At 44.0% G+C, this 22245-nt stretch overlaps 1 protein-coding gene across 2 annotated transcripts in view; it reads left to right on the top strand.

The window, feature by feature from the left end:
* Positions 1–22245, top strand: part of SLC6A12 (solute carrier family 6 member 12) — a 159157-nt gene that overhangs the window by 97341 nt on the left and 39571 nt on the right. For both annotated transcript variants that reach the window (XM_033952482.1, XM_033952483.1), the window contains exons 8-10: positions 2084–2218; positions 3170–3273; positions 18097–18221. In XM_033952482.1, coding sequence (XP_033808373.1) covers positions 2084–2218; positions 3170–3273; positions 18097–18221 — 364 coding nt within the window. The remainder of the gene's footprint in view (positions 1–2083; positions 2219–3169; positions 3274–18096; positions 18222–22245) is intronic.

Below are 22245 nucleotides of genomic sequence, written 5' to 3'. Positions count from 1 at the left end.
GGGATTCAAGACAAAGTTAGACAAGTTCCTGCTGAATCAGAACATACGGAGGTAAGGCTAGACTCAATTAGTGCACTGGTCTTTGACCTATGGGCCACGGTGGGAGTGGACGGCTGGACACGATGGACCATTGGTCTGACCCAGCAGCGGCAATTCTTATGTTCTTATGTTCATTCACCGCTCCGATCCAATCCTCCCATGTAAATTAGTAAAACCCCATGTAAAATAGCCAAGCGATTGATTCACTAACAATTGCTTGGTTATTTTGAATCGGGTTTTACTATTGTCAACCCCGACTGCTGCAGACCTGTCGGTAACTGTGTAACCTAAACTACATATACTGATCAATTTTTAGATTATCCAACCCACACATAAATGTATACAAACTAACTAGATAGGGGGTTTAAAGGAGAACTTATAAATACTTGTATTCAAAGATTTGCTGGTTTTTTGACAGGCCTGCCTGTCTTTTTTATTCTTTTTTTTTCATGGCACAGATATTTTGCTTGTGTTACACATGCAAAATATCTGCCCCCATAAAAAAATGACAGGCAGGCTTGTCAAAGAAATGCACCCCCAACCCTCAAATTTCAGGAGGGCCCGCTACCCTCACACCCAAAGAAAAAAGCAGGAGGGATGCCGACTCCCTCCTGCCATCGGCAATATGCTTACAGCGGGCCCAGTCCCTAAAAAAAACATTCCCGACGCTGCCCCTGCCCCTCCATCATTCCCCATCCTGCACGAATATGGCAGGAGGGATGCCAACTCCCTCCTGCCATCGCAAACCCCCACTGCCATCGGCTGGGCTGAGGCCAGGCAGGGCCCATGCCCACCCCCTCTCCCCTCCCCATACCTTTCAAAGTTGGGATCAGGAGGGATGCTCAGTCCCTCCTGCTCTGTAGGGCTCCTCCGTGTGAATGCGGGCATTAGGTTCCACACCAGTGGATCATGTGATGCATGGGGTGGACCCTAAGATCCTTATTGGCTCAGGCACCTTGGGCTCCTCCCTCCATAGGAGGGGCCTGAGGCGCCTGAGCCAATCAGGGCCTTAAGCCCCAACCCGTGCATCATATGATACACTGGGGAGGGGCCTAACACCCGCATTCGCACGGAGAAGCCCTACAGAGCAGGAGGGACTGAGCACCCCTCCTGCGCCCAACATTTTGAGGTACAGGGAGGGGGAGGGGAGATGGAGTTCGTGGTTGGTGGCAGGAGGGAGTGGGCATTCCTCCTGCCTTTTTCTTTTGGGGATTCGGGGATGCATTTTTTGGGGAAGGGGCTTTTTTTTCAAGTGGCCATGCAAAATATCTGACCCATTTAAAAAAAAAAAGAAAAAAAAAAGCCTCTGACAGCAGTGATAGGAGGCTGCTTCTCCTGTCACTACTGTCAGGGCTGCCCCAACTCAATCACTCACGAAGCGATTGAGTTGAGGAGTTTGCATACAAATGATTTGCACCTCCGAGCAAATCATTTGCATGCAAAAAAGGTGGTGAATCAATCGCTTTTTCAAAATTGACCAGTAATCGGCCAACAGCTATTGAATCGCTACCTTTTAGTGAATCTGGGCCTAAGTTAGGCAGGCAGCTGGCACTGCTTTATAAACTGTGCACTCAAATTTCCATGCTAATCAAAATATTGGGCATACAACTTTATAGAATGCAGCCCTATTTGCAGCAACCCAGCCCCAGGAGCCCCACAGCCTCAAGCCTAAATGTAGCAGCCTTTCCTGGATTCAACCCCCAGGAGCAGGTCATCCTCAGGAGCCCCCCAGCCTCAAGCCTAAATGTAGCAGCCTTTCCTGGATTCACCCCCCCCCCCCTACAAATCCAGACTCTGGACCTACTAGGGGTGCCTGGTATCTAGTGGAGTGAGAATGATGCCTATTTTCTCCCACCTTATATCTACCAGACTTCAAAAAGGTCACCAAAGCCTTTAGTAGTAATATGATATTACCACTAGTGAAGTGGATGTCAGGCTTTCATATATGGGCAAAATGTTTTGGGATTATTTTTTTCATCCCATTCTGGATTTTCTAAACTTGCATGAAATTTTTAATCTCTAAAACTATTTCCTCTGGTTGCAGGTTGTCTACTTCACAGCCACCTTCCCTTATTTGATGCTAATTATCCTGCTGGTCCGAGGGGTCACATTGCCTGGTGCCTATGAAGGAATAATGTTCTACCTGAAACCTGAAATTTCAAGACTTGCAGATCCACAGGTGGGTTTTATAACTGACTGGATTCTGTGTGCTTTCATGAACATAAGAATTGCCGCTGCTGGGTCAGACCAGCAGTCCGCTCACGCAGCGGCCTTTAGGTCAAAGACCAGTGCCCTAACTGAGACTAGCCTTACCTGCATTCCAGTTTTCTACCACTCTCTGGGTGAAGAATTTCCTTACATTTGTACAGAATCTATCTACTTTTAACTTTAGAGAGTGCTCTCTCGTTCTCTCTACCTTGGAGAGGGTGAACAACCTGTCTTTATCTAAGTCTATTCCCTTCATTATCTTGAATGTTTCGATCATGTCTCCTCTCAGTCTCCTCTTTTCAAGGGAAAAGAGGCCCAGTTTCTCTAATCTCTCACTGTATGGCAACTCCTCCTCCAGCCCCTTAACCATTTTAGTTGCTCGTCTCTGAACCCTTTCGAGTAGTACCATGTCGTTCATCATGTACGGCAACAAGATGGTCTGTGCATGCTTCAGGATCACTCATTAGCATGGTCGGTGAGGGGCGTTCCTCCGATTGCCCCCATTTGCATGCGGAGCTTTGATGAATTGGTTGGCCTGCCGTGGATCGGCCACGGATTGGGCACGGAGAGGCAGGTAAGTGAATCTAGCCCTATCTGTCTTTTTAAAGTAAGGAGCTTGACGTTTTATTTCCTACTTTTTAAATCTACTGTGTAGCCAAATAAATTAGAAACAGTTTTATGTGATCAGGATATAATTAATTCTATTGTGAGGGTCTGACAATATAAATAAAGCATGAGACTGAAGACTTACCAGAACCTCACTATGGAATTAAAACCTAATGATGCAATCAGTTGGCAGTTTATCACTTACAATACAGACCCTTTAATATCACATTGTGATGACATCAATGTGATGTCTAGAACGCTTTAATCCATTTGGTTCTTTTGCCCTTTTATGGAAATGCTTTCTATTCAATTTTAGGTTTGGATGGATGCGGGCACTCAGATCTTTTTCTCCTATGCTATTTGTCAGGGGTGCTTAACAGCACTGGGCAGCTATAACAAGTACAATAACAACTGTTACAGGTATGATCCTCTATCAGACATAAATTACCTGATGGACTGCAGTATAAGTCCTTTGGCATTATATTATAGAGCCAAGTCACTCAAGACCTTTATGCCTTAGAGTGCATTAAACTTCTACAAAACAGCATACTTTACTATTCAGCCAAATGCAAGTAATGAAAAATATTATTCAAATTCAGTCAAATATAAATACCAACTATATATTTATTCAGTCAAATATAAATACCAACTATGAATAATGGGGATTCAGCTTTAACATAACAAATAATAAAGCATTGTGAAATGTATACTCTGGAAGACAAACAGGAGAGAGGGAATATGATTGAGACATTTAAATACAATCAGCAAAAAAATTGTTATTATCCTAGTGGTGGAGATATCCCATGAAAGTACATTTATAATAGGTGGAGAAAAAGCCACAACTTTTCAACAATATACAGACGGCAACCCAATGAGTTCTTTAGACAGTCCTGCTCTGTATCATAGGCAAAAAAAACTCCACACGTTTCAAAATGTAACTTTTCAAAACGGGACCAAAGCCACCACTGTGCACAGGGAGCCAGAAAAAGAACAAAACAGTTCACTTATCTTCTGACGATGGTAACAGCAGTGAGTAGATCTTCCTGCTATAGCACTTCTCACACTGAAAGAAAGACAAGGAACTGGATGTCACCAACAAGGCTCTTGTTTCGCCGAACAACGGCTGCGTCGGGGCAATCACATTCTCTCCTGCTCCGTCCACATCCGGCTCAGAATGGCGCTGGAATTTATACTTCTGGGTTCATAGGGGTCACTGTCAAAAAACTTTATTTACTGGAACAAATGATCTCACCATCAGTAGAAGGCACACGGGTGTGGACTGAGCAGGAGAGAATGTGATTGCCCTGATGCAGCCGTTGTTCGGCGAAACAAGAGCCTTGTTGGTGACATCCAGTTCCTTGTCTTTTTTTCAGTGTGAGAAGTGCTATAGCAGGAAGATCTACTCGCTGCTGTTGTTGCCATCATCAGAAGATAAGTGAACTGTTTTGTTCTTTTTTTGGCTCCCTGTGCACAGTGGTGGCTTTGGTCCCGTTTTGAAAAGTTACATTTTGAAACGTGTGGAGTTTTTTTGCCTATGATACAGAGCAGGGCTGGCTTAAGAACCTTCAATAGGCTCCTTCATAAGAACATAAGAACATAAGCAGTGCCTCCGCCGGGTCAGACCATAGGTCCATCCTGCCCAGCAGTCCGCTCCCGCGGCGGCCCAAACAGGTCACGACCTGTCCAAATCACCAGAAGGGGCCCCCATGCCACCTTGGTTTCCTCTCAGTATCCCACGATCCCTTTATCCCTCAGGAATCCGTCCAGTCTCTGTTTGAATCCTTGTACCGTACTCTGCCCAATCACGTCCTCCGGTAGCGCATTCCAAGTGTCCACGACCCTTTGGGTGAAAAAAAACTTCCTTGCATTCGTTTTGAACCTATCTCCCTTCAGTTTCTCCGAATGCCCCCTCGTACCTGTTGTCCCCTTCAGCCTGAAGAATCTGTCCCTATCCACCCTCTCTATGCCCCTCATGATCTTGAAGGTCTCTATCATATCACCCCTGAGCCTCCTTTTTTCCAGAGAGAAGAGCCCCAGCCTATCCAACCTCTCGGCATATGGGCAGTGTTCCAGCCCTCTTACCAGTTTCGTTGCTCTCCTTTGGACTCTCTCGAGTACCGCCATGTCCTTCTTGAGGTACGGCGACCAATATTGAACGCAATATTCCAGATGCGGACGCACCATCGCTCGATACAGTGGCAAGATGACTTCCCTCGTCCTGGTTGTTATGCCCCTTTTTATGATGCCCAGCATCCTGTTGGCTTTTTTTGAGGCCGCTGCGCACTGTGCAGATGGCTTCAGTGATGCATCCACCAGCACTCCCAAGTCTCTCTCAAGACTGCTTTCTCCCAACAATGCCCCCCCCAATTTGTAGTTGAACAACGGGTTTTTTTTCCCTATATGCATGACCTTGCATTTTTCCACGTTAAAGCGCATTTGCCATTTGTTCGCCCAGTCTTCCAGCTTATTTAGGTCCCTTTGCAGGTCCTCACACTCCTCCCTGGAGCTAACCCTGCCGCACAGTTTGGTATCGTCTGCAAATTTTATAACCTCGCACTTTGCCTCCTTTTCCAGATCATTGATAAATATGTTGAAGAGTAACGGCCCCAGCACCGATCCCTGCGGCACACCGCTCGTGACTCCCCGCCAGTCAGAATATTGGCCCTTCACTCCGACCCTCTGCAGTCTACCCGACAACCAGTGCTCTATCCATCGGTGCACATCCCCTCCCACCCCGTGGTTCCACAGCTTCCTAAGCAGCCTTTCATGTGGCACCTTGTCGAAAGCCTTTTGAAAATCGAGGTAAATGATGTCGATGGGTTCCCCATTGTCCACCCGACTGCTTATTCCCTCAAAGAAGTACAGAAGGTTCGTTAAGCATGACCTTCCCTTACAGAATCCGTGCTGGCTTGTTCTCAGTAGGCCATTTCTCTCAATGTGCTCGCAAATGCCGTCCTTTATCATAGCTTCCACCATCTTCCCTATAATTGAAGTCAGGCTCACCGGCCTGTAGTTCCCGGGGTCACCCCTCGATCCCTTTTTGAAGATAGGTGTGACATTCGCCAATTTCCAGTCCTCTGGTACCTCTCCAGTTTTCAAGGATAGGTTACAAACATGCTGGATTGTGCCCGCTATTTCTTGTCTTAGCTCCTTCAGAACCCTCGGGTGGATCCCGTCCGGACCCGGTGATTTGCCGCATTTTAACCTGTCTATCTGTTTGAGGACATCCTCCTTACTTACCTCTATATGCTCCAATTTCTCAGCCTGTTCCCCACTCATGAGCTCCTCTGAGTCCGGTATATTAGATGTGTCTTCTCTCGTGAAAACCGACGAGAAGAACGTGTTCAGCCTCTCAGCTACCTCTTTATCCTCTTTAATCACTCCCCTCCTATCCCCATCGTCCAACGGCCCCACCTCCTCTCTCGCTGGTCGTTTCCCCTTTACGTAACTGAAGAATGCCTTGAAGTTTTTTGCCTCCCTGGCCAGCCCCTCTTCGTATTTCCCTTTTGCTTTTCTAACCTCTCGGTGGCATTCTTTTTGGCATTTCCTGTGCGCCTGGTGATGTTCCTCCGTTGGATCCTTTTTCCATCTCCGGAAGGATACTTTTTTGTCGTTTATTGCCCTCTTTACTTCTGCTGAGATCCAAATCGGGTCCTTTGTTCGCTTGTTCTTGCAGCCTTTCCTGAAACTGGGGACGTACTTTTTTTGTGCTTCCTGCAGGGTGTCCCTGAATAGGGTCCAGGCGCTTTCCACAGTCTCCATCCTAAAGATGTTTCTGAGCTTCCTCCCCACCATTTCCCTCATAGCAACATAGTTCCCCTTCTTGAAGTTGAGCGCAGTTGTTGCGGTCCTCCTTACTATGGGTGTCCCCCTTTCTAAAGTGAATCTGATCGCATTGTGGTCACTGTTGCCTAGTGGTCCTCCCACTTCTACCCCTCTTGCAGGCCCTCCTAATCCGTTCAGGATGAGGTCAAGAGTAGCACTCCCCCGCGTCGGTTCCCTGATCAGTTGCTCCATAAAGCAGTCCTTCACAGCTTCTACAAATCCTGTTTCCCTAGTGCAGTTGGAGTGACCCGTACTCCAGTCTATCCCCGGGTAGTTGAAGTCCCCCATCACTGTTACACTTCCAGTCCTGCACTCCTGTCTCAGTTCAGCTTCCAAGTCGTGTCCGACTCCTTCCGGCGCACCAGGTGGGCGATAATACAGCCCCAGTTTTATGTCTGCACCCTTGTTTCCCGGCAATTTGACCCATAGCGATTCCAGCCCTTCTGCCTTTGTTGCCATATCCATCCCGACCGAGTAGATAGAGTCTTTTATATATAGTGCTATGCCTCCCCCCTTCTTGTGGGTCCTGTCTCTCCTGTAGAGCTTGTACCCCGGTAGCGCCACATCCCATTGATTCTGCTCTGTCCACCATGTTTCTGTAATTCCAATTATATCTAGGTCTTCCCCCTTGGCCACGACCTCTAGTTCACCCATCTTGGCCATGAGGCTTCTTGCATTTGCGTATAAGCACCGCAGGTCCCGTTGTTTTTTCTCCACCTCTGCATTCACCTGGGCCGCCTCTCCTGTTCCCTGTACTTCTGCTTTGCCCTCAGCCTTTACCCTCGTAGCTTTCAGCTTCCCCACATTTCCGCCACCCCAATTCCCCGCTTTTCCTCTGGGTTTTCTTGCCCCCTCCTGGGCCCCTGCCTCTGTTCGATCCCCCTCGCCTTGTGTAGCCCCTGTGATACCCTCAGCTTTCGCCCTCGCGCCACCCAGTCCCCCTGTGTCTCCATGCCCTTTAGTCTCTTCCCAGCAAGCTCCCTTTACCTGTTGTTTCCCTCGCTGTCTGATCATAAGATCCACTGGTCTCTCTACTTCCTCCGTGCAGTCAGCCCGTTCAGCATCTGTTCTGGATACTGTTGTCCGAAGCGTCAACATCAGATCAGCTGTCGGCTTTCCCCCTCTCCTCAGTTTAAAGCCCTCTCGATCTCCTTCTTCACATTGGCAGCCAGTAGTCTAGTTCCCTCTGTGCTCAGGTGCAGGCCGTCCCGCCGGTAGAGCTTACTCTTTCCCCAGAAGGACGTCCAGTTCCTCACAAAGTGGAAGCCCTCCTCCTGGCACCATCTCCTCAACCATGCATTCACAGCCTGGATGTCTGCCTGCCTCTTTGCATCTGCTCTCGGTACAGGCAGGATCTCTGGTATCCTGGCAGCATTTAGAACACAAACAATAAGTTCCAAGCTTGCTGTCTCCAAAAGAGAAAAAAACAACAAAAAAACCTGATTCTTAATGTAAATCTTTCTTCAAACACAAAAACTTTCCAGCCTTGTCGTAAGGTAGTACACATTCCACATTTTCTCCCAGCTGCCATAACAGGAAAAGATCAACTTGTTTCCATACTTTCAATAATGGGCTGCTCTGTTTCATCTATCTCCATATCCTGTGCAAAGTCTTCATCAGCTAGCTCAATGTCCTGCCCAAACACAGTTTCACCACTCTTTGTGACTTCTGTATCACCCACCACTGCCTGGTCTGGTAGCCAGGAGGTAGACTGTGGCTTCTTAATTCCTTGGGCTGGCAATATGTAACTTGCAACTGGCTGACTGGCTCTGGCTTGCTGGGTTGGGAGCCTGTGTGCACTTTGAGGCTGGTACTCCAACTGCTTCTGGAACTGGCTCTTCAAACCCGTGGAATGGAATGCAGGTACACAAGAATTGCCATACTGGGAAAGACTGAAGGTCCATCAAGCCCAGTATCCTGTTTCCAATAGTGGCCACCCACTGATTTATGTGGAAGGCTGAGATCACTTTTGGCAGAAAGTACCATGAAGTAAGGTACCATGCATAATGAGACACCTGCCTCCATAAACCGGAGGAAAGGTTCTCTGCACAATAGAGCCTGCAGCTCCAAGACCCTTCTTGCTAAGGAGATAGCTGTCAGAAAAAAACATCTTAACAGTAAGTTCCATTAGCAATGCCTCTTGCAAGGGCTTATACAGGACCTTGGTGAGAGCATGCAATACAATGTTAAAGTTCCAAGATGGGAACGGCTGTTGCACAGGAGGATGCAACTACCTAGCTCCCTTCAAAAATCTGGCTACAACAGGATGAGAAGTCAAAGAAGCTTTCTCCGTTAAAACCCTATAGCACGAGAGGCCTGCCACTTGTACTTTGAGAGAACCAATCGCCGGTCTGTTTTCTAGTCCAGCAGAGCTTTGAAAGGCTTTACATCTTGCTTACTACACCAGTGCTGAAAAATTTTCCAAGCCTTATTATAGGCCTCCACAGTTGCTGTTTTTTTAAGTTCTTAGGTGGGTAGCCAATGCCACCTCTGAGTAGCCCTTGCATGCTTAGACTGCATGCTTAAGAGCCATGCCATAAGCCCAAAGCATTCTAGATTTTCACGTGAAACTGGAGCCTGTGAAAGAAGAGTTAGATGAAAAGGCAGTTTGGGACACTTATCTCTCTGTAGGCGAACTAGATCTGCATACCATAGCTGATGTGTCCAATCTAGAGCAACTAGGATGACCAATCATGTACAACAGCCCTCTCTCTGGCTACGGTTGTACTAGAGTGTCCATGTTGGTGCTTATGAGCGCAAATCTTCAAATGAAGAAATGAGAGACTTTTCTGTTGAATGCTGATATCATCATACCAAACATCGGACATCCCCATTGAGCACAATGCTGTTGAAGGCCTTCTGGAACAGCAACCACTCCCTGGGTCCACAGTCAACTTGCACATTGTCCCCTCCCATTACAAGTGCTTCTGGTAGATTCTGTAGATGGATCTTTGCCCAACAGAACAAAAACTGGGCCTTTAGTCTCAACATAGCTCTTCTGGTGCCTCCCTGTCTATTGAAGTAGGCCACTGGCATTGTCTGAGAAAACCCTGACTGCTTTTTTCTTTTTGTAATTCTTTATTGATTTTCAATTCAATACAAAGTGCAGAAAATTTTTCAAACAAGTAATACAAAGAACAGCACTTACATCCAATCAAATAATACAAAATAAAACATATTCCCCCCTCCCCCCCCCCGGATATGTGTGGAAAAACAAGTAAGAATTTAAAACTTATACCATTAATCAGATTTAACAAATCCCGTTAATGGACCCCATGTTGTTTTAAATATTTTATAGTGTCCCAATATTTCCAAATTCATTTTTTCATATTTATAACATTGATACAAAGATCCACACCAAAAGGAAAAATTTATCCTGTCCCAGTTCTTTCAATTCCTGGTGATCATTTGTATGGCAATCCCTGTCATAATTATAAAAAGTCTGCTTTTATACCTGTCTAATGGATTTTTGGCTTTCAACAATGTTCTTCATATGACCTCATCATAGGACAATGGAATCGGTGTACCCAGTATCATATTAATATGTCCCCAGATTGGTTTCCAAAAACTGAGTATCAAGGGACAATAAAACAACAAATTATCCAGTGTCCCTACTTCAAGATGACAATGCCAGCACCTATTAGACTTTGAACTATCCAACTTTTGTAAATGAACTGGGGTCCAAAAAATTATATATAACAAAAAGAACCAGGTTTGTCTCATAGATGCTGACGCTGTACATCTCATCCTCCAAGTCCAAATCCGTGGCCATTGAGTAGCAGAAATCTGCTGCTTTATCTCAATGCTCCAAATATCTTTTAGGCTTGTTTTAGTTTTTTTATTCAAATATTCAGATATTAATTTGTACCACTTAGCGGCCTGGTGCCCTTGCAAATCTGTCTGGAAACATAGGCCCAACAAGCTATACTGATTTTATAAATTTTGCCAGTCAGGGAACCCCTTCTTAAAGGCCTGCTTCAACTGCAAGCATTTAAAAGCTTGAGACTTTGATATGCCGAATGATTGTTGCAGTTGTAATAAATTTAGCATTTTCCCATTTGAGATCACATCATCTAAAGTACGTATGCCTGCCTGCAACCAATGCTTCCAGAGGATTATAGATTCATCGATTTGTATCTTGGAGTTTAACCATAGAGATTGACACGTGGATTGTTGTATTGGAGTAGGTGTTAAATTATTAATAAATTTTAATGTATTCCAGATGGAAAAAAGAATACTATTGTCCTTGTATATTCTAGGTAACTTGATACTCAAAATATGGCTCAGACTTAATGGGGACATGAGATGACTCTAATATCAGCCAGTCCGGTAGATTCTCCATGAGTTCAGGAAGGATCCAATACATAACCTGACACAATATGAAGGCTTGATGATATCTATAAAAATTTAGAAAATTTACCCTCCCCCTGCCGATTGTGATTTTTGCAGAGATACTAAGGCTATTCTAGCAGTTTTACCCAGCCAAATAAATTTTGTAAGAATCCCATTCAATTTTTTATAAAAGGACGCTTGGAAATAAACTGGCAACATACTCATTTGGTAGCAAACTACAGCCAAAATCATCATTTTGATGGTTTGGACTCTCCCCCACCAAGATGTAATGGGTTCCTATGCTCACACATTTCTTTGACTTTCAATAATAAGGATTTTTCATTTACTGTCATTGTATCTTCCAATGTTCTTTAGATCATGATACCGAAATATTTTATGCCCTCTTCCTTCCAAAGGAACGGGAATGGATCAAATAAGCCTTTTACACAATGCACATTTAATGGAAGAACCTCTGATTTACTCCAATTTATTTTGTAACCAGAAAATTTGGCAAATCGATCAATCAATTCCAGTAAATACAGGATGGTAGATTCAGGATTCTTCAAATGAAGCAAAATATCATCTGCATAGGCTGAAACCTTATATTCTCGACCTGCATATGGAATTCCCTGTATGTCCTTTGCCTGCTGAATGGCCAACAAGGGTTACAAAGCAAAGGAGATAAGGGACATCCTTGTCTAACTCCCCTCTTCAGAGAAAAACGCTCTGAAAATGTATTATTAATATATAATCTGGCAGAAGGGAAACTATACAAGGTTTGAATCATTTGAATAAATCCGGGTCCTATTCCAAACCAATCCATTGCTTGATACATGAAAGTCCATTCTACATGATCGAAGGCCTTCTCTACATCCCAAGAAACAGAGATGGCCAGATCATCCATTGTTTTTGCTAAATTTAGCATTTGAAATGCCAATCTGGTATTATTTGAAGAATGTCTGTTTGGTGCATACCAATCATATAAGGGAGAGCCTTGGCTAGTCTTTGAGCCAATAATTTAGCCAGGTTTTTCCATCCACATTAATTAAAGAAATAGGCCTATAGTTTGAAACCAATATGGGATCTTGGTTTGGCTTTGGCAAAATAATGGTTAACAATTCCGTCATAGTAGTAGTCAGATGTGACTGATATAAAATTTAAAAGATGAGGTAATAGTAAATTTTGAAAAGATTAAAAAAAACTTCACTGTGAAACCATCACTACCCGGAGCAGATCCAGCTCTGAGAAACTTCTATGTTGATTGGAGTTCTGTACATGATGTAGGTGCCTCAAGATTTTCTTTCACATACTCAGGAATTTTTGGCCCATTAATTAAGTTTAAAAAGCCTCTTCCTTCAAGTTTTTTCTTTGAATAAAGCTCAGAAGAATATAAAGCTTTATAATAATCCAAACGTTGTCTTAAAACATCTCCAATATGGGTATGAATTTTATCTTTTTCATCTTTAATAGCCACAATCTTTACTTTTCTTTTTTTTGCTTTAAGATAATTAACCAATAAACTTCCCGCTTTATTCAAGTTTCCATAATACAGAGCCTGCTGAGAAAACAAATCTTTCCTAGCCAAATGTGAGGAAATCTCATTATATTTATATTTAGCTTTCAAAAGGGCATGCAAAGTATTTTGTTCCCATTTCGAGCCAATTGTGACTCTAAAGTCAAAATAATTTGTTTCAAATTGGAAAATTCTAATTTTAATAATTTCCTAATATGCGCCGAATACGAAATTATTTGCCCTCTCATTGTAGCTTTGAAAGCATCAACAGCCAAAACACACCCTATAGTGTCAAGTACCAAAAAAGACTTACTGGATAGTAGGAGTGGGCCTCAGAGACCTGAATGTCAGGCAGTGGACTGCTAGATATATTTGCAGGTCTATGTCTCAATCATTGGCCCAAACCGAGTCAGTAACTCTTATTTTTTTATATGTAAAAAATTTTAACCTTTTAAACTTTTTTTGTATATAAATATGTTGTTTTAAATTTTTTTAAAATATATATAATAAATCATTCAGAGATAGTGCCTATAATTTGAAAAAGCACTTATCTTAATAAACGCCATTGAGGAGTATCAGCACTGCTTAGTATAACCCAACGGGGCCTCCATTTCACCTTTCTAGGCTTCGTCAGGGGATAGTGATTTTGCAATATGGAACACAACTTTCAGCATAACTAAAAGGTTTTTTCAAAATGTTTAAAAGGTTAAAAAAATGGCTGTTGATTATTCACTTGAACACCCTTCACTGTATTTTGTATTTTTAGCTTTGAAAGCATCCCAAATAGTTTCCAAAGAGATTTCCTCTGAGGTGTTGAATTGAAAATATTCATTCATTTTGATTTGAATTTCCTCAAGAAAGTTTGAATCTGCAAGCAATGTATTATTAAACCTACAAACAGGTCTATTAGAATTTGCTTCGATAAATTGATATTCTATCAAAATTCCAGCATGATCTGCTAAAACAATCTGATCTATGCTGGATTTGGTTACCTGATTAACTAAATGGTCCAAAACAAAAAAATAATCAATTCGTGAGAATGATTTATGAGCTTGAGAGCAAAACGAAAATTCACGAGTATTGAAATGAAAAATCCGCCATATATCCTTTAATCCACATGTATGTACCAAATTGTCCAGACCTAATGATTTTAATTGTCTACTCGGTTGTTTATCTATAATTAAATCCATGACAGCATTGAAATCTCTGGCTACAATTAAACTAGTTGTAGCCAGTGACAGAATTGTTTGTTGGAGTTTATTTTAAAGAAATCTGCCTGATTAGTATTCAGTGTGTAAATATTAAAAAGCGTCTTATTAACATAGAGCCATCTACCCAATGGATCAGCTCTAAAGTTATCAAAGTTAGCAGAGACAGTCTTGTTAATCAGGATTGCCACACCTGCCTTTTTACCTATTGCTGGGGCAAAAAAACAATGTTTTACCCATCCTCTCTCCAATTTGGCTGCCTCTACAGTGGCTAGATGAGTTTCCTGAATAAAATAAATATCTGCTTACTGGCTTTTCAGGAAATTAAGAACCTTTTTCCTCTTGATAGGGTGATTGAGTCCATTTACGTTTAATGAATATAATTTTAAAGCCATTTCCTTTTATATATGAGTACTATAAAATGGAAATATAACATTCTATTTGCCAAAATTATAACTAATTGTACCACACATATCCAGAATCCTAAACTAAAAGCCCCCCCCAACCCATCCCATTAAGTATGTCAAAAATTTGGGTGCACGCATACAGACTAGTAATTACCAACCTCCCCAGGAACCCTAAATCTTCCCAATTATTCTTCCTCCCCATTTAATAAATAATACAAATAAATTGATTTCCAACTATATTAAACTAAGGGGCTCCTTTTATTAAGCTGTGCTAGCGGTTGTAGCACACGCTTACCGCACGCTAGACACTAACACTAGCGTTAGTTTTTAGCACATAGCATGGGGTTAGCACGCTAAAAATGCTACCACAGCTTAGTAAAAGGAGCCCTAAAACACAATTATGTTATTAAACATTAAATATCCAATATAATTCATTTAGCCCCTCTACAAGTTTAATTTAAAATAGTTCATTAAAGAAGACAGTATTCTGGTACTTGAATAGAATAATATTCAATGTACATTTTGTTTAAAATTACTCTACTTAATAAATTACATTCACAGAAAGGGAAATATCCCATGAGCCACTACCACACCCTTAAATAAAATGTAAGTCTTACCAACAAATAAGGTAAAATTAAAACCTCTGAATAAACATAAGTGAATTAAATGAATTAAGTGAATTTTCCCACAAGACTTCAGTGAAATTGTCGTCACCCTGATCCTAAAAGACCCTAAAAGAGCAACAGATCAACCATCCAACTACAGAACCATAGTCTCAATACCACTGTATGTTAAACTAATGGAAGGACTGGTAGCCAAACTCCTCGCCAACTACCTAGAAGACCACAACATACTCCACCCTACACAATCTGGCTTCAGAACCAACTACAGCACAGAGACACTACTAAGTTCCATCCTGGACACAGCTAGACAACACCTCAGCACAGGTAGAAAAATGCTAATTATACAACTGGATCTCACCGCAGCATTTGACCTGGTGGACCACAACATCCTACTACAAATACTAGATACAATAGGAATCTTACCTGACAACCCTTCAGCAATATCATTTATAAAAATGTTTAAAAGAAGCAGGCCCAAGAACAGAACCTTGAGGCACAGCACTGGTAATATCCCTTTCCTCAGAGCAATCTCCATCGATCACTACCCTCTCTCGCCTTCCACTCAACCAGTTCTTGACCCACTTTTGGACCCATCCTGAGGGCACTCAGTTTATTTATTAGATGTCTGTGTGGAACACCGTCAAAGACTTTGCTAAAATCTAAATACACTACATCTAGCACACTCCCTCTATCCAATTCTCTGGTCACCCAGTCAAAAAAATTGATCAGTGAATCCATGTTGCCTCCAGTCCTGTAATCCACAGGATTCCAGAAACTTCACCATTCTCTGTTTTAAAAGCATTTCCATTAATTTGCTTACCACAGAAGTCAGACTTATCGGCCTGTAATTCCCTACTTCTTCCTTACTTACACTTTTGTGGGGAGGAAACACATCCGCAATTCTCTAGTCCTCCGGTACCACTACTGACTCTAGAGCAGTAGTTCCCAATCCTGTTCTGGAGGACCACCAGCCAGTCGGGTTTTCAGGATAACCCTAATGAATATGCATGGAGCAGATTTCTATGCCTGTCACCTCCATTATATGCAAATCTCTTTCATGCATATTCATATCCTGAAAACCCAACTGGCTGGTGGTCCTCCAGGACAAGGTTGGGAACTACTGCTCTAGAGAAGCATTGAAAAGGTTATTCAGCGGAGCTACCAGAATTTCCCTAAGTTCCTTCAGCATCCTCGGATGTACACCATCCAACTCCATCACTTTGTCTACCTTTATTTTAGCTAGCTCCTCATGAACACAACCCTTTGAAAACCGATCAGGGTTTACCACTCCTACATCCCTATTCATGTTTGTCTTCTGCGGTCTTGCTCCCAGCGCTTCAGCTGTGAACTTAGAACAAAATATTTGTTAAGCAATTCAGCCTCTCTTAACTTTTACAGATATTTTTGCCTTGTTCCTCTTTCTGCCATCTTTTGTAGTTTATGAACGCTAACCTCTTATTCTTACCTTCTCAGCTACTACTTTTGCGAACCAAAGCGGCCTTCTTTTCCTCTTACTTTTACTTACTTGTCTCTCAAAAAGGCTTGTCGCTCTTACAATTACTCTTTCAGTTTTGCCCATTTCATTTCCACTCCTTCCAGATGTTCCCACCCATACAATTCCTTGACATAAACCCCCATCCGAACAAAGTTAGTTTTCTAAAAGTCTAGAACCTTTGCTTTTGAATGAATCCTCTCTATAACCATCTTAATATTAAACCGTACCATGCAGTGAACACTAGATACTAAATGATCATCCACTGTAATATCAGAAACACTTTCCCCATTTGTAAGCACTAAGTCCAATATGACCCCCATCTCGCATGGATTCCATTACCAACTGCTGGAACAGTTCTGGGGATCAGTGTGCCAGAACCCTGAATGTACTGGAAAAGGGAGAATTTCTATTTATCCTTTTTTTTTCTCCTTTTTCTGCTAGTGTCTTCTGGCCTGCTTCCTGTGTTCAGGACTATTTATGGGAGTGTGCTATATAGATATCTAAGTAAATCAAAAGTTAGTGTAACTGCCAGTTTGTTTTAGACGCATTACACAAGGCTGATTTTGACCCAGAAATAAGATATAGGTGTTTGAAAAACCACATCTTACTCTAGGTTACCTTACCTCCTGAGCTGGGTTTTAAAATCTACTACTTTCAAAATAAGCCATTCATATTTTTTACTTTATAAATATATCCTGCAGTCAGTGGCGTACCAAGGGTGGACCATCCCGGGTGTAAGTATGAGGGGGGTGTTCCCGGTCTTGGAGTCATGATCTGAGAACTTCCCCTTCTAACAGCTCAGCTCCAAAGCTCTGGGTGGTACCCGTGGTCCAGCATGTTCTCACCCTTCTATCCTGGCCAGTTCGATGTTGCCCTTCCTGCTTTCCGTGTCTGTCTCATCTTTCTCCAATGATGCAACTTCCTGTTTCTGCCCAGGTGGACTGCGACAGACGGAAAGCAGGAAGGGGAGCCGCGGGCAACGTCACTGAATCACTGCCGATGCCAGCAGTTTTTTCAGCTTGACGGTGAGAACATGCTGGGCCTGGACTAACTGTTTCTTTGTTTTTTTTAAGTACAAACCTGGGGGGAGGTGTATTAAGAAGTGCTAATTGGACTAACTATTTTTATTTTAAGTACAAAGCGGGAGGGGGATTTTAAGAAGTGCTAACTGGACTAACTAGTTGGGTTTTTTTAAGTACAAAGCGCGTGGGGGAGAGTTAAAAAATTATCAGCCCCGGGTGTAGCATACCCTAGGTACTTATTTTTTTAATAATAATAAGATAAACACTTTCAATATTGAATGTGGTAATATCCAATGATATAAAACTAGCACAGCATAGGCCAGCTCGATCGAATCAAAAAATGAAGGAAAAAGCCTCAGAAAGGGCCCTCCCACCTCACCAAAACGGCTTAAAGAGATCACTTCACTGGCAAAAAACCTTCATTATATGTTAAAGCCTTATGCTGTGCTGTGTTATGCCGATGAAAATTAAACGATAGAGGAAATTTTTCCACTTATCTTCACTAATCGGTACACCAACGGTGGCCAGCGTTTCACAAATACGTGCTGCCTCAGGGTGTATCCCAACCGATCAGACTTCTTTCAAAACGGACGCCAAAACGTCTCAAGCTTTACTGCAGGCAGTGGCGTACCCTAGGTACGCCACTGCCTGCAGTAAAAGGTTCACAGGGGCCATCAGTTAACATACTGTATATGAACATAAAACAACAAAACAAAATGCCCTTTCATGCATATCTTTGACACCATAATTCATTTCTCACTTTACTGGATCATGATACATTGAGATAGCAATATTCTTTTTCTTCTCTTTGCCTGCAGGGACTGCATTGCACTCTGTTTCCTGAACAGCATTACAAGCTTTGTTGCTGGCTTTGCCATCTTCTCTGTGCTGGGTTTCATGGCCCGTGAGCAGGGTGTTCACATTTCAGAGGTGGCTGAATCAGGTATACACTGTGTGACTTAGCTGTAAGACATCTGTCTCCATTCTCAGAAGTAAATAATTGCAAATCTAAAGTAATGCTGCATAATAATTTCTGCATTTATTATAACCATAGGCATTGGAATGGGGGTGGCCACAGGGGCCTTTTCCCCCCTAAAAATTGGTGGGTTGAGGTCAGAAGAGTCAGTTATGGCTCTCCCGACTCCCCTACCTACCTCTTTCCCAGCCACTCTAATTTTAAAACTTTGGCAGCCAGCAGCAGTAATGAGATGAGCCTGCTGCTGTCGGCCTGTCCCAGAAGTCTTCATTCTGCAGTGACTTTCTGTTCCTGCATAGTTGGGATGCTGCAGAATGAAGGCTTCCAGAACAGGCCGATGGCAGTAGGCTCTTATTGCCACTGCTGGCTGCCTGAAGATTTTAAATTACAGCTGCCGGGGAGGAGGTAGGTATGGGAATTGAGCACTGGAGAAATAGGTTGTACCACAGGATCCTGCTGTGGGCTGGGGATGGGAAGGGAGGGAAGAACACATTCACAGGCTGGAGGGGGTTGGGAAGGCAAGGAAGGTAAAATGCTGCACATGCTGGGAGGGGGGTTGAGAAGGCATGGAAAGACAGATGCTGTACGGGCTGATGGGCTGGGAAGGCAGGGAAGGACAGATGCTGCATGGGTTGGGGGATGGGAAGAACAGTTGTTACATGGGCTGGGGGCTGGAAAGGCAGGGAAGGACAGATGCTGCATGGGCTGGGAAGGCAGGGGAAAACAGATGCTGCACGGTCTAGGGGGTTGGGAAGGCAGGGAAGATGCTGCATGGATTTAGGGGTTAGTAAAACAGGAAAGGACAGATGCATGGGTTGGGAAGGAAGGGAAGGACAGATGCTACATAGGCTGGATGATGGTTGGGAAGGCAGGGAAGGGCAGACGCTGCATGGGTTGGGAGGGGTTTGGGAAGGCAGGAAAGAACAGATGCTGCACAGGCTTGGAGGGGTTTGGGAAGGACGATTGCTGCATGAGCTTCATGGGCAGAGAAGAACAGATGCTGCAAGGGCTGGGGGAAGGACTTATGTTGCACAGGTTGGGGGTTGGGAAGGCAGGGAAGGACAGATTCTGCTTGGACTGGGGGGTTTGGAATGAAGGGAAGGACAGATGCACATTGTGGAATGTTGGAAAGGGAGGGAAAGAGAGTTACTGCATGGGTGGGGAGATGGGATGGGTTGGAAACAGAGATGTTGCCAGTAGGGGATGGAAGAGAAAGGGAGAATGGTAGGACATGGGTAGGAGGGAAAGAAAGATGGTGTACATGAGGAAAGGAAGAAAGAGGAAAATTTGTTGGACATGATAGTGGTGGAGAGAAGGGAGGGAGAAATATTGAATGTTGTGGTGGAGAGAGAAAGATGGGACAGATGAAAAGTGATGCAAGAGGGAGGATTATTGGACATTGTGTTGGAGAGAAGGGGGATGATATGCAGTGTGGTATTGGAGAGGGTTGGTAAAAGGAGACATGTTGGGCATGAGGCTGGTGGGGAGGTGTAAAAGATACTGTACAGGATGAGAGAGGAAGAAATGTTGCACTTGGCAGTAGAGGGGGGGGGTAGATACCTTTTTCTCTCTTTCTTTTCCCACTCCTTTTGCATCAAGGGAAGGATTGAGATAGAGAGTAGAGAATGACACGGGGGAAAAATTAGTCCCTGTCACCGCCCCATCCCTGAGACCACCATCCCTGCCCCGTCCCCATGACTACTATGCCCGCAGCATCCATACAAGCCTCAGTACTGCAATATTTACTTTATTCCTTCCTTATAAATCAAAGTTCTGGCTGCTGAACTAGAGAAAGAGATGTTCAGCTGGCAGGGCTTTGCTTATAAATTTTTATCAACACAACTAATATACTACTTTAGCCTAAAGCAAAAAAAAAAAAAAAAAGGAAATAAATAAATAGAAATTTTTTTTCTACCTTTGTTGTCTGGTTTCTGCTTTCCTCATCTTCTCATTCAATTCCTTCCATCCACTGTTTGCCTTCTCTCTGCGTCTTCCATTTCTCTTACTGTGTCTCTCCCTTCACCCCCCCCAATTGGTCTAGCACCCATCTTCTTCCCTCCACTCCCCCCATAGTCTGGCATCTCTGTCTTCTTCCCTTCCAGCGTCTTCTCCCCACTCTGTCTTCCCCATTTCCCTTCAGCGTCTTCTCCCCACTCTATCTTCCCTAATCCCTATTTCCCTTCAGCATATTCTCCCCACTCTGTCTTCTCCATTTCCCTTCAGCGTCTTCTCCCCACTCTATCTTGCCCATTTCCCTTCAGTGTCTTATCCCCACCATCACCACCTTCTCTTTCGCCACCTCACCACCCTTCAGCCCCCTCGTGCAGCCTGAGAATCTCCCTCCCTCCCCCTTACCTTGCAGGCACGTTAGTAAAGTAACTTGCTGAAGCCGGCCGAGCCTGCCTGCAGTCGCGTGTGTGTGAGTGGAAGCTTCTCCTTTGATGAAACTTCAGATCACTATCATAGCAGGAGAGATACCAATCTTTCCTGCCGTGACCCATCACCCCCCCTGACAAGATCGGGCAGGAGGGACGCAACCCCTCCTGCCCCGACATAGCCTCATGATCAGCTTGGGCAGGAGGGAGCCCAAGCCCTCCTGCCCCAGCGACCCCCCCCCCTGACTCAATCTGGGCAGGAGGAAGGGGCCTTAGGCACATGGGCCCAACCAGCCCTTTCCCCTCCTCTAAAAACGCCTCTTTTCGCTCTATGCATTTAAAGGCAGGGGAAAGGCCTAAGCTGGTTTTAGATAGATACAGGTGCTAAACTTAGAATAATGTAAATAACAGAACTTACTGAATTGTGCATGGTTACATTATCATTTGACTGAAAACCTGACTAGATTATCTGGTGATGGGACAAAAGCGCGTGGCCAGCGCTCACTTGTCTTGCGCTCAACTGTCATGCTCGTGCTTTTTACTAAAAATCATTGGCGCTGAATTGTCTTGCGCTCACATATCTTGGCGTTCACTTGTCTTGGCGCTCACTTGTCAGCACCCGTTTGTCCGCGTGCTTATGTCTTCGCGCAGTTATCTTACACTCTCTTGTCTTGCACTCTTATGTCTTGTGCTCACCTGTCTTGCTCTCACTTGTCTTCGCGCATTTGACCACGTGCATTTGTCTTGCGCGCATTTGACTTGCCACCAAATTAGGCATTTAATGGTGTCTCATTCACAAAGAGGCACTTAACTTGAAAACACAACCACAATCCACTCTCTAACCATGTCCACTTTTAGGCAGATTCTTTGGACTAAGCACCTACCTTTTGTAGAATTGTGGCCTAGATTCACTAAACCCACCTTATCTTTCCATTCCTGGTCCGATCCGATCTGTGGCCGGGCGACCGATTCATGCAAATGGCCACAATTGGAGGATCACCCCATTCCAACCCCAGAGAGATCCTGGATAGCGATCCTGTGGCTGTAGATGGTCTGCGCATGCTCTCCGCGCAAGGACGAGCTGCAGTGAAACTGGGCCATTATGTTCTTCTTGATGTGACTCGAGTATATTGCTCATTGAAGTCCTAGATTACTGGATTCCCTTGCGCATTTTTGCTTAGGAACTGGATATGTAAAAGATGGGTCCTGGAGCTGTGGGAAGAAGTTTGCAATCCCTGTTGCCAGTAAACTTCTACAGTTTTTATGAATTGATGTCTAGTAAGAAGTTTTCATATTGGCAACAGATTGGCATTCAGGCACGATTAATCCCCGGTGGCTGATAATTGCTTTTTCTCCTTTTTGTGAGCCCTTGACGCCCCAACTCTCCTGCTCTCTGCCATCCTTCTCCGCAGTGCAGCTCTGCTTTAAACCCGCGGGTGGCATAGAGCAGGAGAAGGGTGGCATGGAGCAGGAGAGTGCTTCCGTGTGAGCTGGGAGAGTCGGGATGGTGAAATTTTTTTTACTATTGGCCAGCTTTTTTATTTGCAGTTGCCAGTGTAAGTGAGCAGGAGAGTCGGCAGGGATGTGAGTGACTGGTCCTCAGCAGTAGTTTGGTT

This window comes from Geotrypetes seraphini, chromosome 7, assembly GCF_902459505.1.
Source record: "Geotrypetes seraphini chromosome 7, aGeoSer1.1, whole genome shotgun sequence".
In the NCBI taxonomy this organism is placed as follows: domain Eukaryota; kingdom Metazoa; phylum Chordata; class Amphibia; order Gymnophiona; family Dermophiidae; genus Geotrypetes; species Geotrypetes seraphini.
This window is presented reverse-complemented; position numbering and strand designations above follow the sequence as displayed.